Below are 25498 nucleotides of genomic sequence, written 5' to 3'. Positions count from 1 at the left end.
GCAGTGAATGCCTCATAGTGGTTTAGAGTAAGAATTCGTATCTTCCACCCCTTAATATGAAAGTTAAAAAAGTTGTATCTGTCCTTTAAATCATTCATGTGTCTGTCTTCATTCTCCTGTGTGTCCTGATCAATAACTTATAACTGCAGCGTTGCTGTAACCTTTATAAAGGTGCTTACAAAAGCTGCAGCTTTTGACTTTCTTCTTTCTTACACCTTCTGTCATGCTTAAAACTGGAGTAAAAATATTAGTAAAGGGAAGAATTTCCCTCTATTGAATGTTTTTTACCAGTGTCTGTGTGGAAATACTTATGAATCTTGACACTTTTGCAAGAGTACAGTGTTGATAGGACTTCTTTTTCCTCTCACTAGGCACAATATTTTGAGGTGCGCCAGAATTATTCGGGAGCTTTAGAAATTGTGAACCAGATAATAGCAAACTTCCCGGACTTTCTTCCTGCTTTTATAAAGAAAATGAAACTACAACTAGCCTTGCAGGACTGGGAGCAAGCAGTTGAAACAGCACAAAGGTTCAGTATACATATATGTCCATGGTGTTGCTTTGTTTCAGTTGTTAAGAACATTGGCAAATGCACTAGTTGGGTTTGTTAGAATCATAGGACAGGAAGGGACCTCGAGAGGACATCTAGTCCAGTCTCTTGCACTCATGGCAGGACTAAGTATTATCTAGACCATCCCTGACAAGTGTTTGTCTAACCTGCTCATAAAAATCTCCAATGATGGAGATTTCACAACCTCCCTAGGCAATTTATTCCATGCTTAACCACCCTGACAGGAAGTTTTTCCTAATGTCCAACCTAAACCTCCCTTGCTGCAATTTAAGCCCATTTCTTTTTGTCCTATCTTCAGAGGTTAAGAAGAACAATTTTTCTCCCTCCTCCTTGTAACAACCTTTTATGTACTTGTACTCTTGTGTTTTAAATATTTTAAAACATTTGTGCCTCAGTCTGCTGCCAGTGATATATTGTGAGATAAGACTAGTAAGTTAACCCAAATCATGTTAGACAGTTATGATATGTGCATGATGTCCAAACTTTAGAAAACTTCTGCAAATTTAAACCTCCCACATCGTGTTATATGGGAAATACCACAGTGCTATATTAACTGTCTGTTAACCTTTCTGCGGTAGGTATGAAGTCCGTAAACTTTCATTATAGAAATGTGATCTCCATATTTAACTTTGTAATCCCAGTTATGATTGTGATCCCCCTCTAAGTCTAAAACAAACAAAAAAGCTAAAACTCCTCTTTTACAAATTCACTGTGTCATTGGTGCTTCCTTGCTTAAAGAAAGTTTTAGTGGAGAAAATTGTGAGGTGGTTCTGACAAGATTGTTATGGGGAGAGGTTTCATAATTTTCATTTTTGAAATGTTTTCTAATGGCTTTTTTTGTAACATTACATCTCAAAACTGGCTTGGCTTAGGAACCCTGAATTCATTTCAGTCACTAATCTTTAATGAATACTAAGGCCAAGATTACAAAACAAATTCCCGTGACCCTTTAGCTAGATTCCTAAATCCATATGTAGGCGTCTTCCTGATTTTTTTCACTCAGCTGTTCCTATTGTGGAGTTAGGAGCTTAACTTTAGGCTCCTGTTTTTAAAAGTCTTGGCCAAAAGTATGGGTATTCTGGTTTTGTAGGATAATTTGAAGTTGCTTTCCTCTGGGAGAGCCACAGGGACTAGTTTAGTTTTAGTTTAGTTTAGGTACAGTAGATGCTGCACCTCTCAGGAGCCCCAAAGGAAAAGACCTTTAATTCAGTCCTCTGAGTTTCTAAGTCTGCAAAGCACTGGTGTTGATAAGCCATATTTAAATAGCGTGTAAAGACCGTTTGTTCAGATCTCAGCCAGTAAAATTTTAGAATGTTTTATAAGATCGGCAGATGGGAATCTTTTTTCTGTGGCATTAGTAATATACTGGCTATGATGATGTATTATCAGAAACTGGATTATATGGCCCTATTCCAGATAAAGGGGAAATTCAGATAATGGAGTGTCTATTACGTGTAGTTGTATGGCAAAAACTACTTGAAAATCATTAAAATACTTTTTTTTTTAAAAAACACACCCTTATTTAAGATTCTAACAGAATTCTAAACTAAAGTTGTCATCTAAGTATGAAAAGAATCTTATCCTAAAATTCTTCCTAAGTCAGCAAATAAAAGGGACAATATTGAGATAAAAATGTGTATTAATATATTTGTTGTTTATAACATAGTTCCAGTGTTAATGGTCTCACTTCACATTGTGTGCACTTTAACTTGTTGTGTTTGTAAGCCTGAACAATTAAAGCTAAGTCCAATTCCTCTTTAGGTTTGATTCTCAAAACTCTAGAGTGTGTTAGTGTCAAATTAGCTGATTCTGTTGGAATTTAAAAAAAAAAGGCTTTTCTGCTAAATTGTTTAAAAGCTGGTCTTAACTCCAATTTCACGAAACTTTCTATTATGTAAATAATGTTTCCTTAAAGGAAATAGCCGATCATAAAGCAAACTGACTCTTGATTTTCCTCAGGCTGTTGCAGAAAGATACTCTTAACCTGGAAGCCATAAGGATGGAGGCTCTACATTTTTTGTGTAGGGAAGGTAATATACCTGAGGTGAGTCTTTGTGTAGCACTTTTTTAAAGCATCAAACTACTGTATTTGAATCATTAAAGCATTCAGTGATTGAGGTTATTTTATAGAATACAGTAAGTATTTTGAGCAGTTTAAGCATTTTATTAACAGAAAATGAGAAGTGATGAGGTCTTGCTAGTAATTCTGTACCTTTAGTCATCTATTTTTCTCATAGATGGCCTTGTTGTGCACTGTAATACTCTGCCAGTTAGAAGCCTGTGTTAGACCACATGTCCTTCTTCCTGTCCCCTTTTTGTCTAATGGGCTAGTTGTGTGGCACTAAAAGTCTCTGCTACCTTTTTCTTCCTTTCTGGGGCCCCATAGTTTGGATATGTGTGCATTTATAGCACTGTTCAGCTATTTTGAAGATACTTTTAAAAATTCTATTTAATTCTTATAAGAATTAAATATTTTGTATACATTATGCCTTTTCACATTTTTAGAAGAAATATGCTTTAATACAGTTAGCAGAAAGCCAAATAAATTAAATTGATACAAAAATGCTAGTAAGTCTAACTATATTAAATGCAAAAAGGTTTAATGACATAAATGGAAAGTGTTCATATATTTCATTTCTCATTTTAGAGAGAAATATTTTCATGCTACTAGCACCATTCAAAATAAATAATTGCATACGACTACTAGCACATTTTAAAGAAATTAAATGGTGCAGACTTAATGATGCATTTTAATATGCTATGATGTATAATTTTACAACAGATCACATGATTTAAAAAGGACCTTCTGATTGACTTAGTAAATGAGGTAGGTGGGGTTTTCCCAAACTCCCAGAACTGGGGTTTTTGAGATCAGTCCTGCAGAGCTTGGTGGGGTTAGCTGCTTTTCCTTTTCCCTTTGCCTTTTTTCCTTTTATATATACATAACTTCCTTGGGCAACAATGAAAAGAGGATTTTATTTTTTGACCACATTTCTAAAAGGAGAAAGATATCCTGTGGAAGTAGAATTTTGCAAGAGTGATCTAAATAAAAGCACCATATTAATTCCTAACCATCTTTATTTTATGTGAAAAGATATCTTCTGGTAATGGTCTTTCACCGGTGCACAGTCACAGAGCTTGTGGAAGTGTGTAACTGTAGCATATCAATTCAGCCACTAGAGATTTTCAGGAGCTCAGTGAAATTTTGTTTAAAGTTTTAAAGTGTAAATTTAAGACTTTGGGACAAATTTTCAAAAGCAACTAAGTGAGACTTTAAGAGCACAAGTCACTTTGAAAATGGGACTTGAGCTTCTAAGTCATTGTGACATTCCTCAAGGTACAGGCTGGACACTTGCGTCCCCTTAGTTCTTCCAGTGCTTACTCATGTCCATTCCATACTAAGTGTGTGTGGGCTGCATGCACAGTTGCTGGAGATTTTTCCCTTAGCTGTATCCATAGGACTAACTTTCGTACCCCCTGGAGTTGTGCATGTATGCGCCGACATAAGGGACGCTCCCAGAGCCAAATCCTTTCAGTTCCTTCTTACCACATGTGATCATTGTTTGGAGTGATCCCTCTTGTTCTTGCAAGACTTCTGTCCCAGTGGTTTGGACTTTGTAGTCTATTATATAGTTATAGTTATTAGTGTATCTAATGGTCCTTGTCGTCGAGGGACTTTTGTCCCAGGGGCTGGACATGCCCCGGTCCATAGGCTTTAAGCCGTCTACCTCATGTGGCAAGCCCATGCCAGTGAGTGACTTCTACTCTAGCTGTCTAAAGTGCCTTGGAGAAACTGATGTTAGAGAAGTGCCAGAACTGCAGGGGCTTCAGACTTGAAGGAAGGCAAGACGGTGGCCAGGACCTCCCTTCAGACAGTTCTGGATGCAGCTGACTCAACAGCCAGAATAATGGCATCAGCAGTCACCGTGAAGCGCTATTGTGGCTCCAATCATCAGGCCTCTCTAATGAAGTGCAGCAGTCCATCCAGGACCTCCCCTTCCAGGGTACCTTCCTGTTCTCCGAACGGATGGACTTCAGGCTTCACACCTCAAAGGCTCACGGGCCATGCTTCGCTGCCTGAAGCATTTCAGGCTTCAGCAGCCTCACAGGTTTCCAGTGCCTTCCAGGCAGGAGCCCTACAAAAGAAATAAAAAGATAACGCAAGCTAATTCTTACTTTACCAAGGCTAATAGGTTTAAAAGCAAAAAGGTCTGTCTCACCATAGCCTGTGAAACATATTGCAGCTTATGTCTCCTTCCAGCCTGGGACCGTTTCCCCGCTTACTTCAGTTTTTTGAGTGTTGTTGATGTCATGAGCAGAAAGCTGGGAGGAGGAGAGGGGTAACGAGACAGGTTTTCCCCCTCCTCTTATAGTCCAGTCCTTTGTGCTGAAAAAACCCTTCATAGAATATCAGGGTTGAAAGGGACCTCAGGTCATCTAGTCCAACCCCCTGCTCAAAGCAGGACCAATCCCCAATTAAATCATCCCAGCCAGGGCTTTGTCAAACCTGACCTTGAAAACCTCTAAGGAAGGAGATTCCACCACCTTCCTAGGTAACCCATTCCAGTGCTTCACCACCCTCCTAGTGAAAAGGTTTTTCCTAACATCCAACCTAAACCTCCCCAACTGCAACTTGAGACCATTACTCCTTGTTCTGTCATCTGGTACCACTGAGAACAGTCTAGATTCATCCTCTTTGGAACCCCCTTTCAGGTAGTTAAAAGTAGCTATCAAATCCCCCCTCATTCTTCTCTTCCACAGACTAAACAATCCCAGTTCCCTCAACCTCTCCTCATAAGTCGTGCTCCAGCCCCCTAATCATTTTTGTTGCCCTCTGCTGGACTCTTTCCAATTTTTCCACATCCTTCTTGTAGTGTGGGGCCCAAAACTGGACATAGTACTCCAGTTGAGGCCTCACCAATGCCGAATAGAGGGGAATGATCATGTCCCTCGATCTGGTGGCAGTGCCCCTACTTATACAGCCCAAAATGCCATTGGCCTTTTTGGCAACAAGGGCACACTGTTGACTCATATCTATCTTCTTGTCCACTGTAGCCCGTAGGTCCTTTTCTGCAGAACTGCTGCCTAGCCATTCAGTCCCTAGTCTGTAACAGCGCATGGGATTCTTCTGTCCTAGTGCAGGAGGACTCTGCACTTGTCCTTGTTGAACCTCATCTGATTTCTTTTGGCCCAATCCTCTAATTTGTCTAGGTCCCTCTGTATCCTATCCTTACCCTCCAGCATATCTACCACTCCTCTCAGTTCAGTGTCATCTGCAAACTTGCTGAGGGTGCAGTCCATGCCATTCTCCAGATCATTAATGAAAATATTGAACAAAACCGGCCCCAGGACCGACCTTGGGGCACTCCACTAGACATGAAGCCATTGATCACTACCCATTGAGCCTAACGATCTAGACAGCTTTCTGTCCACCTTATAGTCCATTCATCCAGCCCATACTACTTTAACTTGCTGGCGAGAATACTGTGGGAGATCGTATCAAAAGCTTTGCTAAAGTCAAGGAATCCACTACTTCCCCTACATCCACTACTTTCCCCTCATCCACAGAGCCAGTTATCTCATCATAGAGAGACACAGTGACAGGTAGTTTCATTGTGTTCATAAGCTCCAAACTGTCCTTTTAGAGGAATTGTAAAGTTCTTGTTTACATCACCTCCCTTGTTGGAGGATGGCCACTTAAGCATTTAATAGTTTTCTAAAACCTGTGGTCAGTCCTTAGTTGTCTCTGAGGAGCTAGTCTGTGGGCATTCCCCAGAACCATAATATATTTGAGTAACATTGTATAGCAAAACCTCATAATTTTTAACAGTGTTGTTACATAAGTGTTATCAGGACAACAATATTCAGCAGATTGAGTTTTCAAATGATACCTCAAAAAGCATACTTTGTACAAAGTATATCAAACTTTATAAAAGTGGTGAACATGGATAGAGGGTGTCAGTCACTTAATTGCTTTTGAAAATTATTTTCCTTTATTCTTCTGCTTTATGGTTTGAGAACCATGTATTATTCCAAATCTTTCAGTGTAGATGTTTAACTAAATTTTTTGTTCTTGCGGTAAAATTGCCTTGTAGATAAGAAGCTCACTGTGATTTCTGGAGGAAATCTTAAAAACTTAAAAAAACAAACAAAAAAAACTTTATATAATATATATTTTTTTTATATTTTAAAAACATGTCAAAGAAACTGTTGCTCCCTCTTCTGTTTCCAAGCTGATTTTATTTACTGCTTCTTGAAATAATCTGCCTTTTAGGTGTAGGAGTAAATTTGTTTTGCTGTCCCTTTGCTGCTACAGCAGTTCCAGAGTATTGTTTTTCCAACTTATATAGAAGTTATTTCCAACACTTGAAAACATATGTTGGGGTTGAATAGTTAAGATACTTGGAATAAGGCTCATGGGATGTCATGCTACTGGAGTTTGTGATGTTCCTTGAGGTGTTGTGTTCCTTCAATATTGATCATAGTGTTCCATTCTCCTAGGCTACAGCCAAGCTGGGAGACCTAATTAATGCACTGGACAAATTGGAACCACATAATCCTCAACTATTTTGTAAAATGGCATTAGCTTTCAGCAGAACAGTGAGTGTACATTTTTTTTTCTTAAACAAAATGCAAATAATAGCTATACATCCCGCTTTTGATTTTTGGTAGTAGGTGTTGTGTGTCAATTAAAATCTTTACTTGGAGAGAGAGAAAGTGGATTGATTGTATAACTTGGTCTCTATATTTGAAAATTCAATGTATGGGCTGAGAAAAGAGACACCTATTAGCCAGTCAGTTTTTCTGCTGCTCACATGAGTTCTAAATAGCAGTGAAGCTGAATAGTCTTGTTAATTTCTTGCTCTTGCTTCTGCTTTTGTTTGGTAAACCCATGAGCCATGGCAATTCCCTCGGAGTTGTCTGCAGGCTTAGGAGGACAGCATTGAAGTGAATTGCATTTGAAAGGGTATGTTTATGACAGTAAGGGCTAAGTACGTAATTTTTAAAATGAAAACATAAATTCTCCATGATAGCTTGGGTCACAGCAAACACCAGGAGGAGCTTCCCACTTGCTACTGGAGAATAAATTTTATTTATAAAGTTCTTGATAAGGGGATGACAGTTAATATGATGCAGCCAGAAAAAAATACCTAGTCTACCAAATTACCTAGTCTCAGTAGTCTACCAAAGTGAGAAACAAATGCCTCTATGTGTAGTATAAGCTTGTTTTCATAAGATTACTCAAATAATTGTACATTTCACAGGTTATTTGTAAATTACTTGCTGTTGACCAAAGCCTTTGTAGCATCTATTCCATTTAATTGTAATAAGGAAACAAATTTTACTGACAGAAGTTATAACTCTTTAAACTCATTTCTCTGTAATAAATACATCACAGCACCTGTTGACAGCATTGCTTACATAGAAGCACAAATATCAGAAAATCAGTGCAGGGTAAATTAGTCTTTTATTAGACATCTGAGGCCCTGAGATGCTACGGGGTGGGTGATGGTATAAACTTGAGAACAGATTGATCTTTGAGAGTTCTCTCGCCCATCTGTAGCCAAAAGAAACAACAATATGACAGTGGTATTTTACTTTGTCATTGATTGGTACAATATCAGCATATTATCCAATAGTTTTGAAAACTGGGTGCTCAATTTTGATCTCCTAAAACTAACTCCCATTCACAGGAATACATGAGAAATAAGTGATTACAGAAGATATGGCATTTTGCTCCTCCGGCATTTTGCTCCTCCATCCTTGAGATGAGTGAGGACTCAGTGCTGCTATTTAAAATCTAATGTGCAACTTCATTTAAAGATTCATTGTAACTTTGAGAGTTTTTTTTCTCAAAATGTGGTGAAACTGATTAAGATAGAGAGCTTTCAGATGTAAAACTCTTCTTAACTTTAGTGTGGCCGGAACCAACTCATTCTTCAACAGACACAGATCTTAGTTGAAAGAGCATTTGACCTGGCATCCCATGATTCTGAAATTGCTACAGAACTTGGCTACCAGATGATTTTACAAGGGAAGGTGAAAGAGGCTTTAAAATGGTACAAGACTGCTATGGTGCTTGATGAGACAAGTGTTTCTGCGCTAACTGGTATGGCATGAGACTTTCTATTACTTACCATTTATTTAAAGGACACAGACAACTTAAAAGTACTTCTCTCTGATTTGTTTTATCTACTGTTACAGATAATGCACGAGATTACTTATAAACTGAAAATAAAGTCTTAATCTTTCTGTTATTTTCTCAGAGCATTTGACAGCCCTTTATTGCCGATTTCACTATTTTCTTCATAGGGTCATTCCTCCTGTTTGGGTGGGTCTTGCTCTCCTGCTGAGGAGTGAAAGAGGTTTTTTTAAATAAAACATAATTTGAAAAAACACAAAGTGGCCGAAGGAATCAGGGAGAAGTATATCTTGGCAGTGCTTTCAATATGTTTTTTAACTGGCTAGATTTCAAGTTGATAGTATTTCTTTACTGGTTTTTCTATTGCTCTGTAAGATTTTGAAAAGATAAAATCATCATTGTAACATTAATGGGTAAACATAAGATACATGTGGAGGAGAATATCTCTAAGCCTTTTGCAAAAAGCTTGGTTTTTTTCCTAATTGTACAGCTGTTTTAATGTCTTTGAGGAGAATTACAACTGGAGCAATAAATGACTTGTGTGTTTAAAAAAAATACTAAAATTCTAAATTTCTTTGCTTTCATTGGTTGTTGCAAGGATAACTCTGAGTAGAGAAATTATTTCACAAATTAAAAACATTTGGTGTACAACATTTCCATGAGGAATAGGATCCTCTTAAAGACTGCAACTCTAACAAGAAATGTAGACTATCAAGAAACTCCCCTTTCACATACCCTATCAACAATTTTTTGTGCCATCAAAAAGCAACTACAAGATACTGGCGTTGCTTCCATGCCAAGAGGGACTGTTAAGTGGTATAACTTGAGAATTGAAAATGGTTGTTCAGGTTCCCAGAAGAAAAAAGCAGCTTGCAGAGGCTAATTAGGCTGAGGGGGAAGAGGCTGTAACTTGTAATTGATGATGACTGAAGCCAATAACACTTGATGGTCTTTATTTTTAAAATGTTCTGTGACTTATTTGCTGGCTTTGGTACAGTGAAGCTTTATAATAATTTCACACAGTGTTCTTGGCTCTCCGAATCAACAGAAAAATATATATTTAGCATTGGAAATGAAGAAATCTGTATTAGATATTTTTAATTATTTTTGCTAGTGTTAGTGATATACTTAGTCCTTTGTATTTATTTTAAGGAGTCAGATTCTGATATGCCCCTCTCACTGAAGTATATGGCATGATTCATGTTTGTATGGCACATAGTCCAAACAAACCTTGACTGTGGTTGGGGCCTTTAGCTGCTACTGCAATACAAAAAAATTAATTATGAAAGAGTTTTTTAGTTAGAATTTGTACTACACTTCCTTTTGGCCTCAGCCCCAAAAGCTGTCAGGCTTTTGTGGCATGCCTGATACTGAACGTAATCCTATTTTTCTTCTTCGAGTGCTTGCTGACTGACCAGTTCCATTCTAGGTGTGTGCGTGCCCATGTGCACGGTCATTGGAGATTTTTGCCTTAGCGGTATCCGTAGGACCAGCTGTGGCTCTCCTTTGAGTGCCGTGCTCATGCATCCGTATATCAGGCGCCACTGGCCCTACGCCCTCTCAGTTCCTTCTAACTGCCCGGGGTGGTTAGTTGGAGCACCTTTCCTTGCATAGCAAGGGCTAGCACTTTCCTCTCTTCTGACTTCGAGCCTCAGGGCCTTGTAAATAGTTTGTTTATAGTAGTTAGTGCTAAGTAGTTAAGTGTAGTTAGAAGTTAGAGTCCCAGCAGGTACTTCGCCCCAGTCTCCAGGGTTTAAACCCTGCGTGGACTGTAACAGGCCTTTGCTAAGTGACCCCCATAGCAACTGCCTCAAGTGCTTGGGGGAATCACATGTGAAAGTCAAGTGTCTTATTTGTAAACATTTTTGACCCAGGAATCGGTTATTCATTTGTGGGCTCTCCTCATGGAGGCTGCCCTTCATCTGCCTTCTGAGCTGTCCTGCCAAGACTCCTCTAATATCTTGGTCCTGGTGCACAACACACCTCCGGCACCGGCCTCTTCCCAGCACCGCTCCCCATTGCCGGTGCCCCCAAAAGAAAACAAAGAAACATGTCTCTCCAGCACTGGGCAAGAAGGGCAATGGGACACTGGGCAAAGGACCCAGTTCAGGCCGCCTGGCCACTCCGGAGCCACATGTACATGCCTGCCCGGTTGGGGATCTTAAAGGATCCACCACCAACTCCCAGGAGCAATAGGGGACCCAAATTCCTGATGGTATTGATGCCTTCTCAAGTTCTCCCGGCACTGAGAGAGCAGAGGCCTCCGCACGCACTGTCAGCACCGCAGGAAATGGCAAAGACTCCCTACAAGGGCAACCCAGCCACTAAAACCACTTGGGAAGTGGAGTGCTACTGATCCCCTGAGACAAGACAGCACCCTCCACTTCTACCCTCCACTTCCTCTGGGGCTTGCCCTCAGTCACTGGCACCACAATCATGGTTCCTGCCGTCTTGACACACATTCCCTAGGCAGAGGTGCTGATTTCTGTACTACCAGCACTGTTCACCCTCCCACTGGTCGTCCTCTTGGCGCAGATCTTGGTTGCCTACCCAGTGGGAGCACTCCCTGTCACTGCTCTGGTCACCCTGGCAGCGATCCTCTCACCCCAGGCACCGGTCTCCAGCGGTGACAGTCAGCAGGCAGACGCAGGCGTCAAGGGCCCCACTGTGGTCACCGAAAGGGGATTCCTCTGGCATAGAAGGACAGTTAAGCCCCTCACCCACACTCCAACGATGTGATTGGGCACCCGAGGCCGTGTTTACATCGACGTTGCCTTGGCAGCACAGTGAGTGGCGAGCGCAGTGGCCTTATTGGAGCGCATGGGGCATGCCCCCTTTGCACCACTTGTCTGCCACTGCCTTGGAGCAACAGTTGGTGGCACTGGGCTCGGTGCATGAGTCCTGCTCGGAGGTTGGGGTAGAGGAGACTGCACCCACCCCTAAAACCTCCTTCCCCCCACAGGGGACGATGCCCAGGGGCCTCCCCCAGTGTTACAGTCATCTTCATCCCCGGACGAGGCGGTCGGGGGACCCTTGTGGGCCAGCCCACCAGACAGTTATAAAGAACATCAGGCCCTGCTTCAACTGGTGGCTGAGAACTTGGACCTAGAAGTAGAGGAGATGGCCGAGCAGGCGGACACCTTTTCCAATGTCCTCTCAGCCTCTACCCCTGCCTGTGTTGCACTACTAATGCATGACAGGGTCCTCAAAATTGCCAGTGTCCTCTGGCAAATCCTGTTATCTATCCCTCCCACCTACAAAAGGCTGAAAAGAAGTACTTTGTCCCGGCCAAAGGGTTCAAGTACCTTTATACCCATCCACCTCTGGGCTCGCTGGTTGTCTCTGCGACCAACGAAAAAGACAATCTGGGACACACCAGCTCAGCTCCCAAAAATAGAGGCCAAAAGACTGGACCTTTCTGGGAGAAAAATTTATTAGACTGCCGGCCTGCAATTTTGGGTGGTGAATCATCAGGCCCTCTTGGGCAGATACAATTTTAACTTTTAAGTTAAAGGAGTCCCTCCTGCAGAGTTTGGCCCAAGAATTTGTCACCCTGGTAGAGGAGGGCACTGTGGCAGCTAGGTGGTGCCTCCAAATGGCGTGGGACATGGCAGACTCAGCGGCTAGGGTGGTCTCATCGGTGGTGGTTGTGAGGTGCAGCTCCTAGCTTCAGACTGCCGGCCTTTCCCAAGAGGTGCGGACCTTGATCCAGGACCTCCCATTTGATGGAAACAGTGTCTTTTCTGAACAGATGGATGCGAGGCTGGATGGGTTAAAGGACATCGAGCCACCCTTCGCTCTCTGGGCATGCATATGCCGCAGTCTGCACGGAAGCAGTGCCGGCCCCGCCCATTGCCAAGGCCTTGGTAGCCACGTTGGGCTTCCAAGGAGAAGGGATAGAAACACGAGTTTTAGTCATTGCCGCCCTTCCTCCTCCCCCTCACCCATGCATCCTGGGGGTCAGAAACACTCATGTTGAAGGTGTGCTCAAGAATGAAGCCCCAGTTCAATTTCCCGGATCTACCTTGTTCTTTTCTCAACTGTCTTCATCCCTACCATTCAGCCTGGTTGCTGATCAACTCGGACCACTGAGTGTTGGACATTGTATCTCTGGGTCATACCCTGAAATTTTCAGCCGCCCATCCCTCTTCAGGGACCCTTCTCACGAGCAACTCCTCATTCAAGAGGTCGAGAACCTTCTACACCTGGGTGCGGTGGAGGAGGTCCCTCAGGACATGAAAGGCAAGGGGTTCTATTCCTGCTACTTCCTAATTCTGAAGGCAAAAGGGGGCCTCAGACCCATCCTGGACCTGCGTCACCTCAGCAAGTCTCTCAAAAAGTTGAAGTTTCCCATGGTCTCCCTGACCTCCATCATCCCCTCTGTAGATCTGGGAGATTGGTATGCCACCTTCAACTTAAAGGATGCTTATTTGCATATTCCCAGGTCAGATGTTTCCTCATTTCATAGTGGGCGGGCACCATTTTTAATTCACTGTGCTGCCCTGTGGCCTCTCATCAGTCCCAGTGGTGGTCCTAAAATATATGGTGCCAGTGGCTGCTTATCTGAGAACGTCCAGGGATCCAGGTCTTCCCATATCTTGACAACTGGCTCATCAAGGGCAGGTCTCGGAAGCAGGTTCAGAGGAGCCTTGATCTGGTGAATTCCACCTGTCGTGACCTGGGCCTGTTAATAAATGAGAGAAAATTCACTGTAAGGTCAGTCCAGTGAATAGAGTTGATTGGGGAGTTCTCGACTTCACATGAGCCAGAGCCTTCCTTCTAGAAGTGCGTTATCAGGCCATGTCAGACCTGATCTCCCATGTCAAGAACTACCCGTTCACCATGGCTCACACCTGCCTGCAGCTGTTGGGTCACATGGCCGTGTGTACATATGTGGTCAGCCATGCTTGGCTCCATCTCCAGCCCCTGCAAGCATAGCTGGCATCGGTCTACATTCCCAACAGGCATGACCTGGACTGTGTAGTCAGGGTGCCGGACCACATCAGGTCATCCCTAGATTAGTGGTTGGACCTGGGGTCAGTGTTGGAGGGAGTCCCCTTCATGACCCCATCCCCATCGCTTACCCTGGTCTCCAATGCTTCGGACCTGGGCTGGGGAGCCCACCTGGGCGAGCTGAGCACCCAGGGCTCCTGGTTGCGGGATGATCTGGCCCTCCATATCAGTGTCGGGGAGCTCAGAGTGGTTCGCCTGGCCTGCTAGACTTTCTTGCCCTCCCTGAAGGGCAAGGTGGTGCAGGTCCTGATGGACAATACCACCGCAATGTATTACATCAACAGGCAGGGCAGTGCTAGGCCTTCGGTCCTTTTTCAAGAAGCTCTCTGCCTTTGGGATTTTTGTGAGAGGCATGCCATTCATCTGATAGCCTGCGCACCTGCCTGGAACCAGGAACGTCCTGGCAGATCACCTCAACAGGACCTTCTCATCTCCCCACGAGTGGTCGCTCCATCCAGAGGTGGTCAGCATAGTCTTCTAGAGGTGGGGGACTCCCCGGGTGGAGTCCAAGCAGAACAGAAAATGCCATGTATTCTGTTTGATCCAGGGAATGGACAGGGGCTCCCTGTCAGATGCCTTTCTCATTCCGTGGTCGGGGCACTGATGTATGCCTTTCCGCCAGTGCCATTGATTCACAGGGTCCTTGTGAAGATCAAAAAAGGCAGTGCAAGAATTATCTTATTAGCCCCCACGTGGCCTCGCCAGCACTGATTTGGCATGTTACTGAGGCTTTTGGTAGCCACCCTGCTGCAGTTGCCTCTCTGGCCGGATTTGTTGTCCCAGAACTATGGCAGCCTTTTGCATCTGAACTTGGCGGCGCTGCACTTGACGGCATGGCTACTGCATGGCTAAGCGAGGACAAACAGGCATGCTGGGCCTGTGTCCAGCAGGTCTTGCTAGGTAGCAGAAAACCCTCCACCAGAGTGACTTACCTGGCCAAATGGAAAAGATTCATGTGCTGGGGGTCAGAATAGTGTATTCGGGCCGAGCAGGCCACACTGCAGGAGATCCTGGATTTTCTGCTGCACCTCAAACTCCAAGGTTTGTCTCTCTCATCGATCAAGGTCCACCTGGTTGCTAACTTGGCTTTCCATCCTCCATTCCAAGGCAGGTTGGTCTTCATTCATGACATGACGGCATGGTTTTTGAAAGGTCTAGAGTGTCTCTATCTGCATGTCCAGGATCCCATCCCTCCGGGACCTGAATCTTGTGCTGTCGAGGCTCAGGAGGGTCTCCCTTTGAGCCTCTGGCCTCCTGCTCTCTCCTGGAAGGTCATTCCTAGTTGTGATGATGTCAGCGTGTAGGGTGTCCAAGATCACGGCGCTTACTTCGGAGCCGCCTTACATGGTCTTCTACAAGGATAATGCCAAGCTGCGATTGCACCCAGCGTTTTTGCCCAAGGTAGTTTCCCAGTTTCTTATTGGCCAGGACATATACTTCCCCATCTTCTTTCAAAAGCCTCATGTGTCAGATGGGAAGCGCAGGCTACCTACGCTGGACGTCAGAAGGGCGTTGGCCTTCTATATAGATAGAACAAAGATGTTCCATAAGTCAACACGGTTATTCATTGTGGCGGCAGACAGAATGAAAGGTCGCCCAGTGTCTGCTCAGAGGATTTCGTTTTGGATCACAGCTGCATCTGCTATTGCTATGAGCTGACGAAAGTGCATCCACTGGCAATCATGACGGCACACTCGACTCGGGCATAAGCGTTGTCAGCGGCCTTCCTGGCACAGGTTCCAATCCAAGAGATCTTAGAGCTGCTACCTGATTGTCTCTCCACACATTCACATCTCATTATGCACTTACCCAGCAAGCTCAAGATGATGCTGGCTTTGACAGAGCAGTGCTGCAAGACTGTGAACTCCGAGCCCACCACCATTGATACTGCTTGTATGTCACCTAGAATGGAATCAACATGAGCAAGGACTTGAAGAAAAAACGTTTATCCACCTTTTTTCATAATTGTTCTTCGAGATGTGTTGCTAATGTCCATTCCATTACCTGTCCTTCTGCCCCTCTGTCGGAGTGATCAGCAAGAAGGAATTGAGAGGACATAGGGCTGGCGGTGCCTGATATACCGGCATTTGAGCGCAGCACTCCAGGGGGTGCCACAGCTGGCCCTATGGATACCGCTAAGGCAAAAATCTCCAAAGACCACGCATGTGAACGCACGCACACACCTAGAACGGAATAGACCATGAGCAACACAACTCAAAGAACAACAGTTATGAAAAAGATGGATAGCCATTTTTTCTCTCTTCCAAGGATGAGGGATCAGGATCATGCACTTTCAGACTCTTATCTCTGTGCATGCTCCCTAGGAACCGTCTGAAGATGGGGGTGGGGGTAAACTCCCGTTCTCACACCTACCTGAATCATAGTTGACTTGCTTAAGAAACTATCAAAGGCTGAGAAATTGGTAATGTCGTATGGGGCAGGTATCTCTGTGGGAGGCTTGACTGTATTGTGGTAGCACTGTATGTTCCTGTATGTTTGCTAGAGCTCTGCGAATGGCCATTGCTGGGCTCTGGATCAGGAGTGGCACAGTATGCTTAGTTTGCTCATGTTTGTTGCGTGTTCCATAACTAACAGGAAGGAAGTTAGTCTTCAGTGCAGTTGGCTCACCTTTCGCTACCCCACACGGGATAGTTGAAAGTAAAAAATTATGTATCATATCAATAGTCAGCAACTTTATTCAACCCTCGGGTGGAATAGATTCAAAATTTAAATCGAGGCATCATTTGTTTTTTACAAGTCTTTTGTCTGTTTGTTGCCTTAGTTGTGCTGAGAGCACAGCTAGATTTATTGTTCTGTCATCCTTTAACTCTTTTATGCTTCAGCTGTTGTTATCCCTCAGAGCTTCTCTTGATGCTGAGTGCCTGACAGCACTACTGTTAAGAATCCTACTGCGTGCTTTGACACTTATGAAGTCTGAATTGAGCTTTTTTCTGATGCAGTGTAAAATTTTTGCAAATCACAAATCTATAAAACCTTCCCATTTTCTTTGGGGACAGGGACCATCTTTTTGTTCTGTGTTCGTACAGCATTTAATGTAACAGTGTCTTGGTCCAGGAGTCCTAGTCCTGGACCAGGACACTATGTGCTATAATAAAGCCAGTAATAAGTAACACTTTTTCAAAGAATGTTGAGAAAACAAGCTCCCCTGAGCATCCATGGCTAAGATTAATTAATATGTTGCTCTGATTTCTACTCAAAATAGGAATAAAGGGATACCATCAAGGTCAATATTTACCCTAATCTAAAAGAGTTTAAAGTACTTAAATGTTACTGGAGTCTTGGAAAAATGTATCCTTAATAAAAATCCAACTTCTATAAGGAAAACAAAAAACAGTCAGTGATAGTTACTTGATGACCCCACAGTATGCCAACATTTTTATGGCTGACTTAAAACAACGCTTCCTCAGCTCTTGTCCCCTAACGCCCCTTGCGCTACATTGATGACATTTTCATCACCTGGACCCATGGAAAAGAAGCCCTTGAGGAATTCCACCATGATTTCAACAACTTCTATCCCAGCATCAACCTCAGCCTGGACCAGTCCACATAAGAGATCCACTTCCTGGACGCTACAGTGCTAATAAGCGATGGTCACATAAACACCACCCTATACCAGAAACCTACCGACTGCTATACTTACCTACTTGCCTCCAGCTTTCATCCAGACCACACCACACGATCCATTGTCTACAGCCAAGCTCTAGGATACAACCTCAGACAGAGACAAACACCTACAATACCCACCTGCTGAAGTGAAGAAACAGATTGACAGAGCCAGAAGAGTTCCCAGAAGTCACCTACTACAGGACAGGCCCAACAAAGAAAATAACAGAACTCCACTAGCCGTCACCTTCAGCCCCCAACTAAAACCTCTCCAGCGCATCATCAGGGATCTACAATCTATCCTGCAGGACGATCCCTCACTCTCCCAGATCTTGGGAGACAGGCCAGTCCTCGTTTACAGACAGCCCCCCAACCTGAAGAAAATACTTACCAGCATAAAAACACTAACCCAGAAACCTATCCTTGCAACGAAGCCCGTTGCCAACTGTGTCCACATATCTATTGAGGGGTCACCATCTTAGGGCCTAATCACATCAGCCACACCATCAGAGGCTCATTCACCTGCACATCTGCCAATGTGATATATGCCATCATGTGCCAGCAGTGCCCCTCTGCCATATAGATTGGCCAAACTGGACAGTCTCTATGTAAAAGAATAAATGGACACAAATCAGACGTCAAGAATGATAACATTCAAAAACCGGTCGGAGAACACTTCAGTCTCTCTCGATTAGACCTAAAAGTTGCAATATTACAACAAAAACACTTCAAAACCAGACTCCAACGAGAGACTGCTGAAATGGAATTAATTTGCAAACTGGACACCATTAAATTAGGCTTGAATAAAATCTGGGAGTGGATGGGTCGTTACACAAAGTAAAATTATTTCTCTATGCTTATTCTCGCCCGCCCCCCCCACTGTTACTCACACCTTCTTGTCAACTATTAGAAATGGACCATCCTGATTATCACTGCAAAAAGTTTTTCTCCTGCTAATAATAGCTCACCTTTAATTGATCATTCTCGTTAGTGTGTATGGCAACACCCATTTTTTTTCATGGTGTGTGTGTGTGTATCTGTCTTCCTACTGTATTTTCCACTGCATGCATCCGATGAAGTGGATTTTAGGCCATGAAAGCTTGTGCTCAAATAAATTTGTTAGCCTCTAAGGTGCCACAAGTATTCCTCATTCTTCTTGCAGATACAGACTAACACGGCTACCACTCTGAAACTTGATGACCTTTATCATTCATGTTGTACCATTTTTCTGTCATGCATGTGTTGGGTGCAGGCAGGATACTGAAACTTCAGTGAGCAAGATTGCTTGTGCCCATTTTTTTCCTTTCTGATGTATGAAGAGACTTAAAAGATGTTTGTTTTCTTAGTGTTCTGCTTTTTTTATTTATTTTATTAAGAAACAGCAATATAAAGTCTGGCTTTCACTGGTTTTGTTGTAGGTATAGCACATTTGTTTTGAGCTCTTCCTACCTTAATTGAAAGATTGAAATTATTTTTTATCCTCATTTATCTTGTCTAGTCATCCGTCTTCCAGCCTGGAGGGGATCTACATTTTTAATGTTTGGAGAGAAAAGAAACTCGGGTCTCACCTGCGCACATAGTCTTTTTTTTTTTTTAAACTATTTTTAGAATTGAGAGACCTGTCAGCCCATTCGCAGAAAGGGCACAAGCATGTTTGATTTCTCCATGTTCTTGAATCCAAGCATGGAACGGTATAAGGGGATTATAAGGACACCATGCTGGAAACTTGCAAGTTAAAACAAGATTGTGAATCAAAGACTGACTAGTAGTCACACTTCTATAAACAAGCTTTTGGATGCAGTGAGTTAGTATTGCTATTTAGTAAGAAGACATTAGATAAAGAGAAACCTCTGAGAGTATTGCTAAACACTGTTCTGTTAGGTGTCTACTCTGTTGAGTAGTTTAAGAATGGAGGAAGAGAGAGAGGTTCCACAGATGATTTTCCCATAGGTCATGGATGATACTACATGGTTTAACAATTATTAGTAAATTGTACATGAAAACCGTTATGAATATAAAGACTTCACCCAGACACTTAAGGGAAGTGTGTTGGGGCACACTGTGAAATGTCAAAAGGATAACTTTTGAAATTTTAACAAATACAGCTTAAAGAAACAATTTAGGTATTTTCCTAGATGAAATTTAAAGCATGTGATGGGGTGTGGAGGGAGAGGAAAGATGGCTTTTATGAAGGAAGGACATAGCTGGAGAAAATTTACATTGTAGATAAACCCTGTACGTCTGTCTCAAATCTTAATTCTTTGTGTTTTCTCATCACCCTATTAACAAAAGGCTGAGGAGCTGATAGTCCAGAGGTAAAGAAAACTAGATTTTTGGGGGCCGGGGGAGAGGGCCCTCTGGAAAGTTTAACACTGTGTAGTTATCATAAAGCTGAAACTGAAATTAAATGTTTACTGTTGCAGGAATTATCCGATGTCAGATATTTGAAGGGCAATTAGAAGATGCAGATCAGCAGTTGGAATTCCTTAATGAAATTCAGCACTCAATTGGGAAATCTGGGGTAAAGGACTACTTCACTGAAGTGTTTTGATTCTAATCTGAAGTTGTGGCCAGGTTGAGATTACTACAGTTTAAAACCTTTATTTTTCTAGAGCAGAGTATTCTTAATGGAGGATGCTTTAACTCAGAAATTTGCTTTTTCTGTCTTTTGGTCAAGCAAAGTTAGTGTTGGCCTGCAAGATGAGGACTATTTGTTTACTCAGATTTTTTTTCTGAGTTTGGGTTGAATGGGGGAAAAGGGGCCCCTTTTTTTTTTTTAAATGGTGGTGTTGACATTGATAAATTTAACTTATTTATGTGCCTAGACTGGCTCATAATTGCACCATATAAATTGAAAAAGAAATGCATTGTATAGCAAATCTTTATGTACGCCTTACAGTGATCATTCTTAAAAGTTTTCAATTGCATTATATAATTGTTACAATATTCCTAAGTATAGCTTTTGCTCAGGTCATTGCATCTAGTTATTGCCTTGAAAATGGTGAAGTTTTGTATGGTGCTATTTAAATAATAAAAAAGTAACAAAACTAATATAGTTAGAGTTAAATTTTGTTTTTTTGCAGGAACTGTCTTTCTTGCGTGCAGTTTTAGCTATGAAGAAACCTCAAAGACAAGAAGAAGTTTTTCACTTGTTGAATGATGTTCTGGATACTCACTTTTCGTCATTGCATGGCTTACCTCTTGGCATACAGTACTTTGAAAAACTGAACCCTGATTTCTTGCTGGAAATTGTTAGAGAATATCTTAATTTTTGCCCAACACAGGTTAGTAGTATTAGACCTCTTCCTCTGAAAACTAGAATTTATCCAAGGACTCCATTTTTAATATCATTTAATAGTTACAAGTAGAAGGCATTTTTTGAGAAGAATCGCCAAAAGTATATTTACTTTTCACATGAAGCAAAATTTTGTTTTAAATATTGAGCAACTTTGTGCTGGAATAATTGCTAATTTACATCTCATTTTCTTCATACAAAATGCAGCAGTTATATTTGAGAAGGGGTTAAATGTAAGTGCAAGGTGCTCTATATACAGTTATTTGGTCTATTGTTTGATCTGGAGAATAGAACAGAGTAGAACTCACTTAAATAACTAAATGTGAAGGCTAGATGTTGATCACGTGGTCATCCACACCTGTGCAGTTTGTCTGCTCAGGATGTTTTCCCACATACATGCATGCATTCATTTCTCATTTCTCTTCTACGTATAAATACAGGTATAAATGTATTTAATGGTATTTTTACTTTTTAATCTCAAACAAAAAGATAATTTATCCATATTGTGGGTTATATTTTGTGGTTGAAGATGGCATCTGGTCATATGTTGGGCTTGACGACAGGAATATTTGACCCTCAAAAGTATTTTCAGGATACCAAGGAAAGGGCCTTCAAGATTAAGTTAAGATATTGCACCAAGTGTTATCAGTAAGAAAGAAAACAACTGAAAAAACTTTCAAGTATGTTACAGAGGAAAGATCTTAACAAGTAATTGTTGGGCATTAGCTCAGATATTATACAGTTCCACAGACTTCTAGCAAATGTTGACAGTTTGCTATATGACTGTCCTATAATTATTTGCTATGTGTTTTAGTTTCTCAAGAACAGACTGTAAGTTCCATGGTAGTGGAATGCCTCACAACTGCTGTGGCAAAAATTGCAGTGAAATGACAGTGTTTAAAGCTCAAAAAGACACTAACAATTGCAGCATCTTACAAGGCTAACAGTAAAGAAAATAGCACCCAAAAGAAATGTAAATCTGTTTTTAAGTGGCATCTCATCTGAAAAAAATATTTTGAATTTTTTTCTTCTTAGAAAGGTGCATGCTTTATTGAGCTAGGGAATTGGAAAATGGAAAAGATGACAAAGCAATTGCCACCATGTGAACTATATTTGAAACTGAAGGTTTTTTTTTAATTATTTATTTCTGAGACTTCAGCTGGGGGGGGGCTGTCGTCCAGAAAGGAATTCTATCAGTGACATTGGCACTCTGAGTACTCTCAAAGAATTAAAGGAGGATGGAAACTAATGGTTGGACATCTTTTCTTGTAGAAGAACCTATAGGAAGGGGAAATGACAAAACTGGAAGGAGAGCCATGTCTTCCCTTTCACGGAGAAGAGTTTGTGACCCTAGTGAGGAAGAGGAAATGCAGCCTACATAACCCAACTGGGTAGACGTTGGGACATTTGATTACAGGGAATCCCTCTTCTACCGCATCAAATATCCTAAGGAATCTTTCAGCCTGTTCCCCTCCCAGGGCTGCATATTACAGCTGTCTTTGTGGACTAGGAGGTGTGGAGGAAGTTGAAGCTGTGAAGGGAAATTCAGGCTGCTTCTAACATTAAATTCCTTGCAGATTTTCCTAGTATAATTATGCCAGGTTCATAGAAGATCATGCCATGGAAAGCAACAGTTTTCCAACTCCTGCTCTGTGTTCTGCTGAGCCCCAACAACATGGAGGTGCTGTGGTGAAGGGGTGTCCCTGGGCCCCCCAGGGAGTGATGGAAGAACAAAGCAGAGCTCCTGTTGACTCAGGCCTCCTACTTACCTTTACCTTCCCCTGATTGTACCTGCTTTGATTCCCCTGAAGCCAAATTATTGCTATTTGAGGATCATCTGGCCCCAGTGTAATGGACTGGTTTGTGTACAACCAGAGAGAGAAGGCCTGATTCTGATTTCATTTATACAAGTCTTACACTGGTCAAGTCCCGCAAACTTTAATAACAGTTCTCTGCATTTACACTGGTATAAATGTGAGTAGAATTTGGCCTCTTATATTTAAAATACATTTCACTGTTTCTTCATGGTGACGCATGCTTTTCACTTTTTGAACTTTCAGATTCTTAGGCTGAGCAAAATTAGCAGTGTTTTTTTTCTTTTTACTAGTTCATGTTCTTAAAATGAATTTTTCAGTTGATCTGTTCTTATTTCTAGCCTGCAAATCCAGGACAACCCCTTTCACCACTGCTCAAACACTGTACCTCAGTTCTTGAAACTGTGGTAAAAACTGTACCAGGTCTTCTACATGCTGTCTTTTTAGTTGCAAAGGTGAAATACTTATCAGGTAATATATGTGTGTGGCTGCAAAACTACAAATATTTATGTATTAAATAAATATTTTTCTTCCATTGTAAAGTACTGTAACAAATATCTGATTTCTTATATTCTGTTCTTTTTTTTAACAACGCAGTATTAAAATTATTTCTTTCCTCTGGGTTTATTACCTGATTGTTCCCTTAAAATGCACTTCTGAAAAAATAGAAATGTAGCATTGATTTTTCAGTAAGGTGAAGTCTTTCATACAGGACTAGAGTGGATGGTTCAGGGACTGGGATAATGGAGAAATTTCTGTCTATGCTGTGGTTTTGTCTTCAACTCTCAATGACACTGATGAGAAGTATTTAGTACAGAGGTGGGCAATCTACAGCCCGCGGGCCACATCTGGCCCACGGGACTGTCCTGCCTGGCCTCTGAGCTCTTGGCCCGGGAGGCTGTCTCCCCCTCCCCAATAGCAACACCGCTGCACGGCACAATGCTCTGGGTGGTGGGGCTGCAGAGCCTGGCCTGACCCTGTGCGCTGTGCTGTGCTGCACGGCCACAGGTGTTCCAGGCCAGTGCGGTGGGGGGGCAGGGGTTGGATAGAGGGCAGGGGTGTGGATGGGGTCGGGGCAGTCAGAGGGCGGGGAATGGGGGTTGAATGGGGGCAGGGGTCCAGGGGGGGCAGTCAGGAAGGAGAGGAGGGGTTGGATGGGGCAGCAGGGGGGCGGTCAGGGGACAAGGAGCAGGGGGGTGGATGGGACAGGGGTCCCGGGGGGGGGTTGAATGGGGTGGTGGGGGGCAGTTGGGGGGGTTGGATGGGGCAGGGGTCCTGGGGGGACTGTCAGGAAGGATGGGTGGGGGTTTGATGGGGCAGCGGGGGGGCAGTTAGGGGTGGGGGGGGTCTAGGGGCAGTCAGGGGACTGAGAGCAGGGGGGTGGATGGGGCAGGAGTCCTGGGGGGGCCGTCAGGAGTGAGAAACGGGGGGGTCGGATGGGGGCTGGGGCCAGGCCATGCCTGGTTGTTTGGGGAGGCATAGCCTCCCCTAACCGGCCCTCCATACAATTTCAGAAACCCCATGCGGCCCTCAGACCAAAAAGTTTGCCCGCTCCTGATTTAGTAGCTGCTATTTGAGGTCATAGCAGCCTATTAAATATATGTATATCTTAAAAGCAAGCTGTGAAGCCTTTATCTAAAATATAGAGAGGCTAATGGCTTGTCTACACTTGAAATGTTACAGTACTCCTCCTTCTCAAGAGGCAGTGTCTACATTGGGAGTTAGGTTGGCTTAACTACATTGGTCAGTGGTGTGAATTTTTCAGTGTAGACCAGGCCTAAGTAAGAGGCACTTATATTTAATACTGGGCTTTGATTTTTTTTCTCTTGTTTTTTGCTATTTTGTTTAAATCATTAGGTGATACTGAGGCATCTCACAGTGTCCTACAGCATTGCCTGGAACAGAATCCTTCTTATCCAGATGCTCATTTACTTATGGCTCAGGTTCATTTGTCCCAAAACAATTTTAAGCTCTGTTCTCAGTCCCTGGAACTCTCTCTGAGCTACAATTTTGAGGTGAGTTTGATCAAAGGAATTAAATTGTTTTATGCAATCAGTTTTGCAAGACTTCTTCTAGAGCTTGCACAGCAAGAGGCATTATTTTAATACTTATCTTTTCACTACAAGCTTGGCATCTGAACACGTTTTTCAGGTGAATAATTTTAATTGCAAGGCAAATTGGGAGTGTGATGAAGTGAGGACTCCAAATTTGCCTATTAACTTGCCCCAAAGTATCAGAATTTTCTTGAGGAGTATAGAAGAAAGAAACAGCTTTTCTTTTCTGATCTCTCTCTATATAGAGAACTGTTAACAGAAATAAGTATTACAATGTATAAGGACATACTATATAAACAGGATTTGTAGTCCCAGAGACATCTTGCAACAAAGTTGTGAGAGGTTTGCATAAAAGAATAGAAGAAGGGTGGTCCAAACCCTTACTGCCTTTCAAGAAACCTGGGAACCTCTGTCAGTATTTCCTTGTTCCCTGGTCAGCAAAGCCAGCACACTTAAGCAGTGGTGGTTCTAAAATGGCTTTCCCCACTCTCCTCTATTATAGCTGATTCAGTACTTGATACTGCGAGGTACTGAGAACTCTGGTCTATTGAAGTCAATCAGACTACTTAAAGTTAAGTGCTTTGCTGGGCCAGGGCCAGCACGCTCAGCAGTTTACACGATTGAATTCTGAGTGAGTATCCCGATAGGGCTTTGCTGCAAGGTGGACGGTATGAGACAAGCTGGTCTTTATTTCCTTTCTAAAATATTCCTCTGCCCACCTTCTGTTCTCCAAATGTTGGCATAGAGAAGCTGAATGAAAAAAATACCTACTGATGTCCCTGAAATTTTGTATGGAGCCACACTTACTCTTTCCATTTGTTCCCCTTAATATAAAAACAGACGTATTCAAGCAGGTAGAGTGGATGAATGCCACAGTGGGTTTGTGTATATAAGTTAATTGCCAAATTATGTATATCTTGGAATGTTCGACTCTTTTTTGAAACTACTGTAGCAGCTTACTGAAGCATATGTTGTCTTGTCTAT

General features: G+C 42.5%; 1 protein-coding gene across 10 annotated transcripts in view; it reads left to right on the top strand.

Annotated features, from left to right (window-relative positions):
• The window catches only part of TTC21B (tetratricopeptide repeat domain 21B), a 103329-nt gene that overhangs the window by 13066 nt on the left and 64765 nt on the right, over positions 1 to 25498 (top strand). For all 10 annotated transcript variants that reach the window (XM_073305712.2, XM_073305708.2, XM_073305709.2 and 7 more), the window contains 8 exons: positions 372 to 529; positions 2531 to 2615; positions 7073 to 7171; positions 8489 to 8681; positions 19775 to 19872; positions 20435 to 20635; positions 22802 to 22931; positions 24318 to 24475. In XM_073305712.2, the coding sequence (XP_073161813.1) occupies positions 372 to 529; positions 2531 to 2615; positions 7073 to 7171; positions 8489 to 8681; positions 19775 to 19872; positions 20435 to 20635; positions 22802 to 22931; positions 24318 to 24475 (1122 nt within the window). The remainder of the gene's footprint in view (positions 1 to 371; positions 530 to 2530; positions 2616 to 7072; positions 7172 to 8488; positions 8682 to 19774; positions 19873 to 20434; positions 20636 to 22801; positions 22932 to 24317; positions 24476 to 25498) is intronic.

This window comes from Lepidochelys kempii, chromosome 11 (genome assembly GCF_965140285.1).
Source record: "Lepidochelys kempii isolate rLepKem1 chromosome 11, rLepKem1.hap1, whole genome shotgun sequence".
NCBI lineage: Eukaryota > Metazoa > Chordata > Testudines > Cheloniidae > Lepidochelys > Lepidochelys kempii.
The sequence above is the reverse complement of the archived record's forward strand: the minus strand, read 5'-3'. Positions and strand labels throughout refer to the sequence as shown.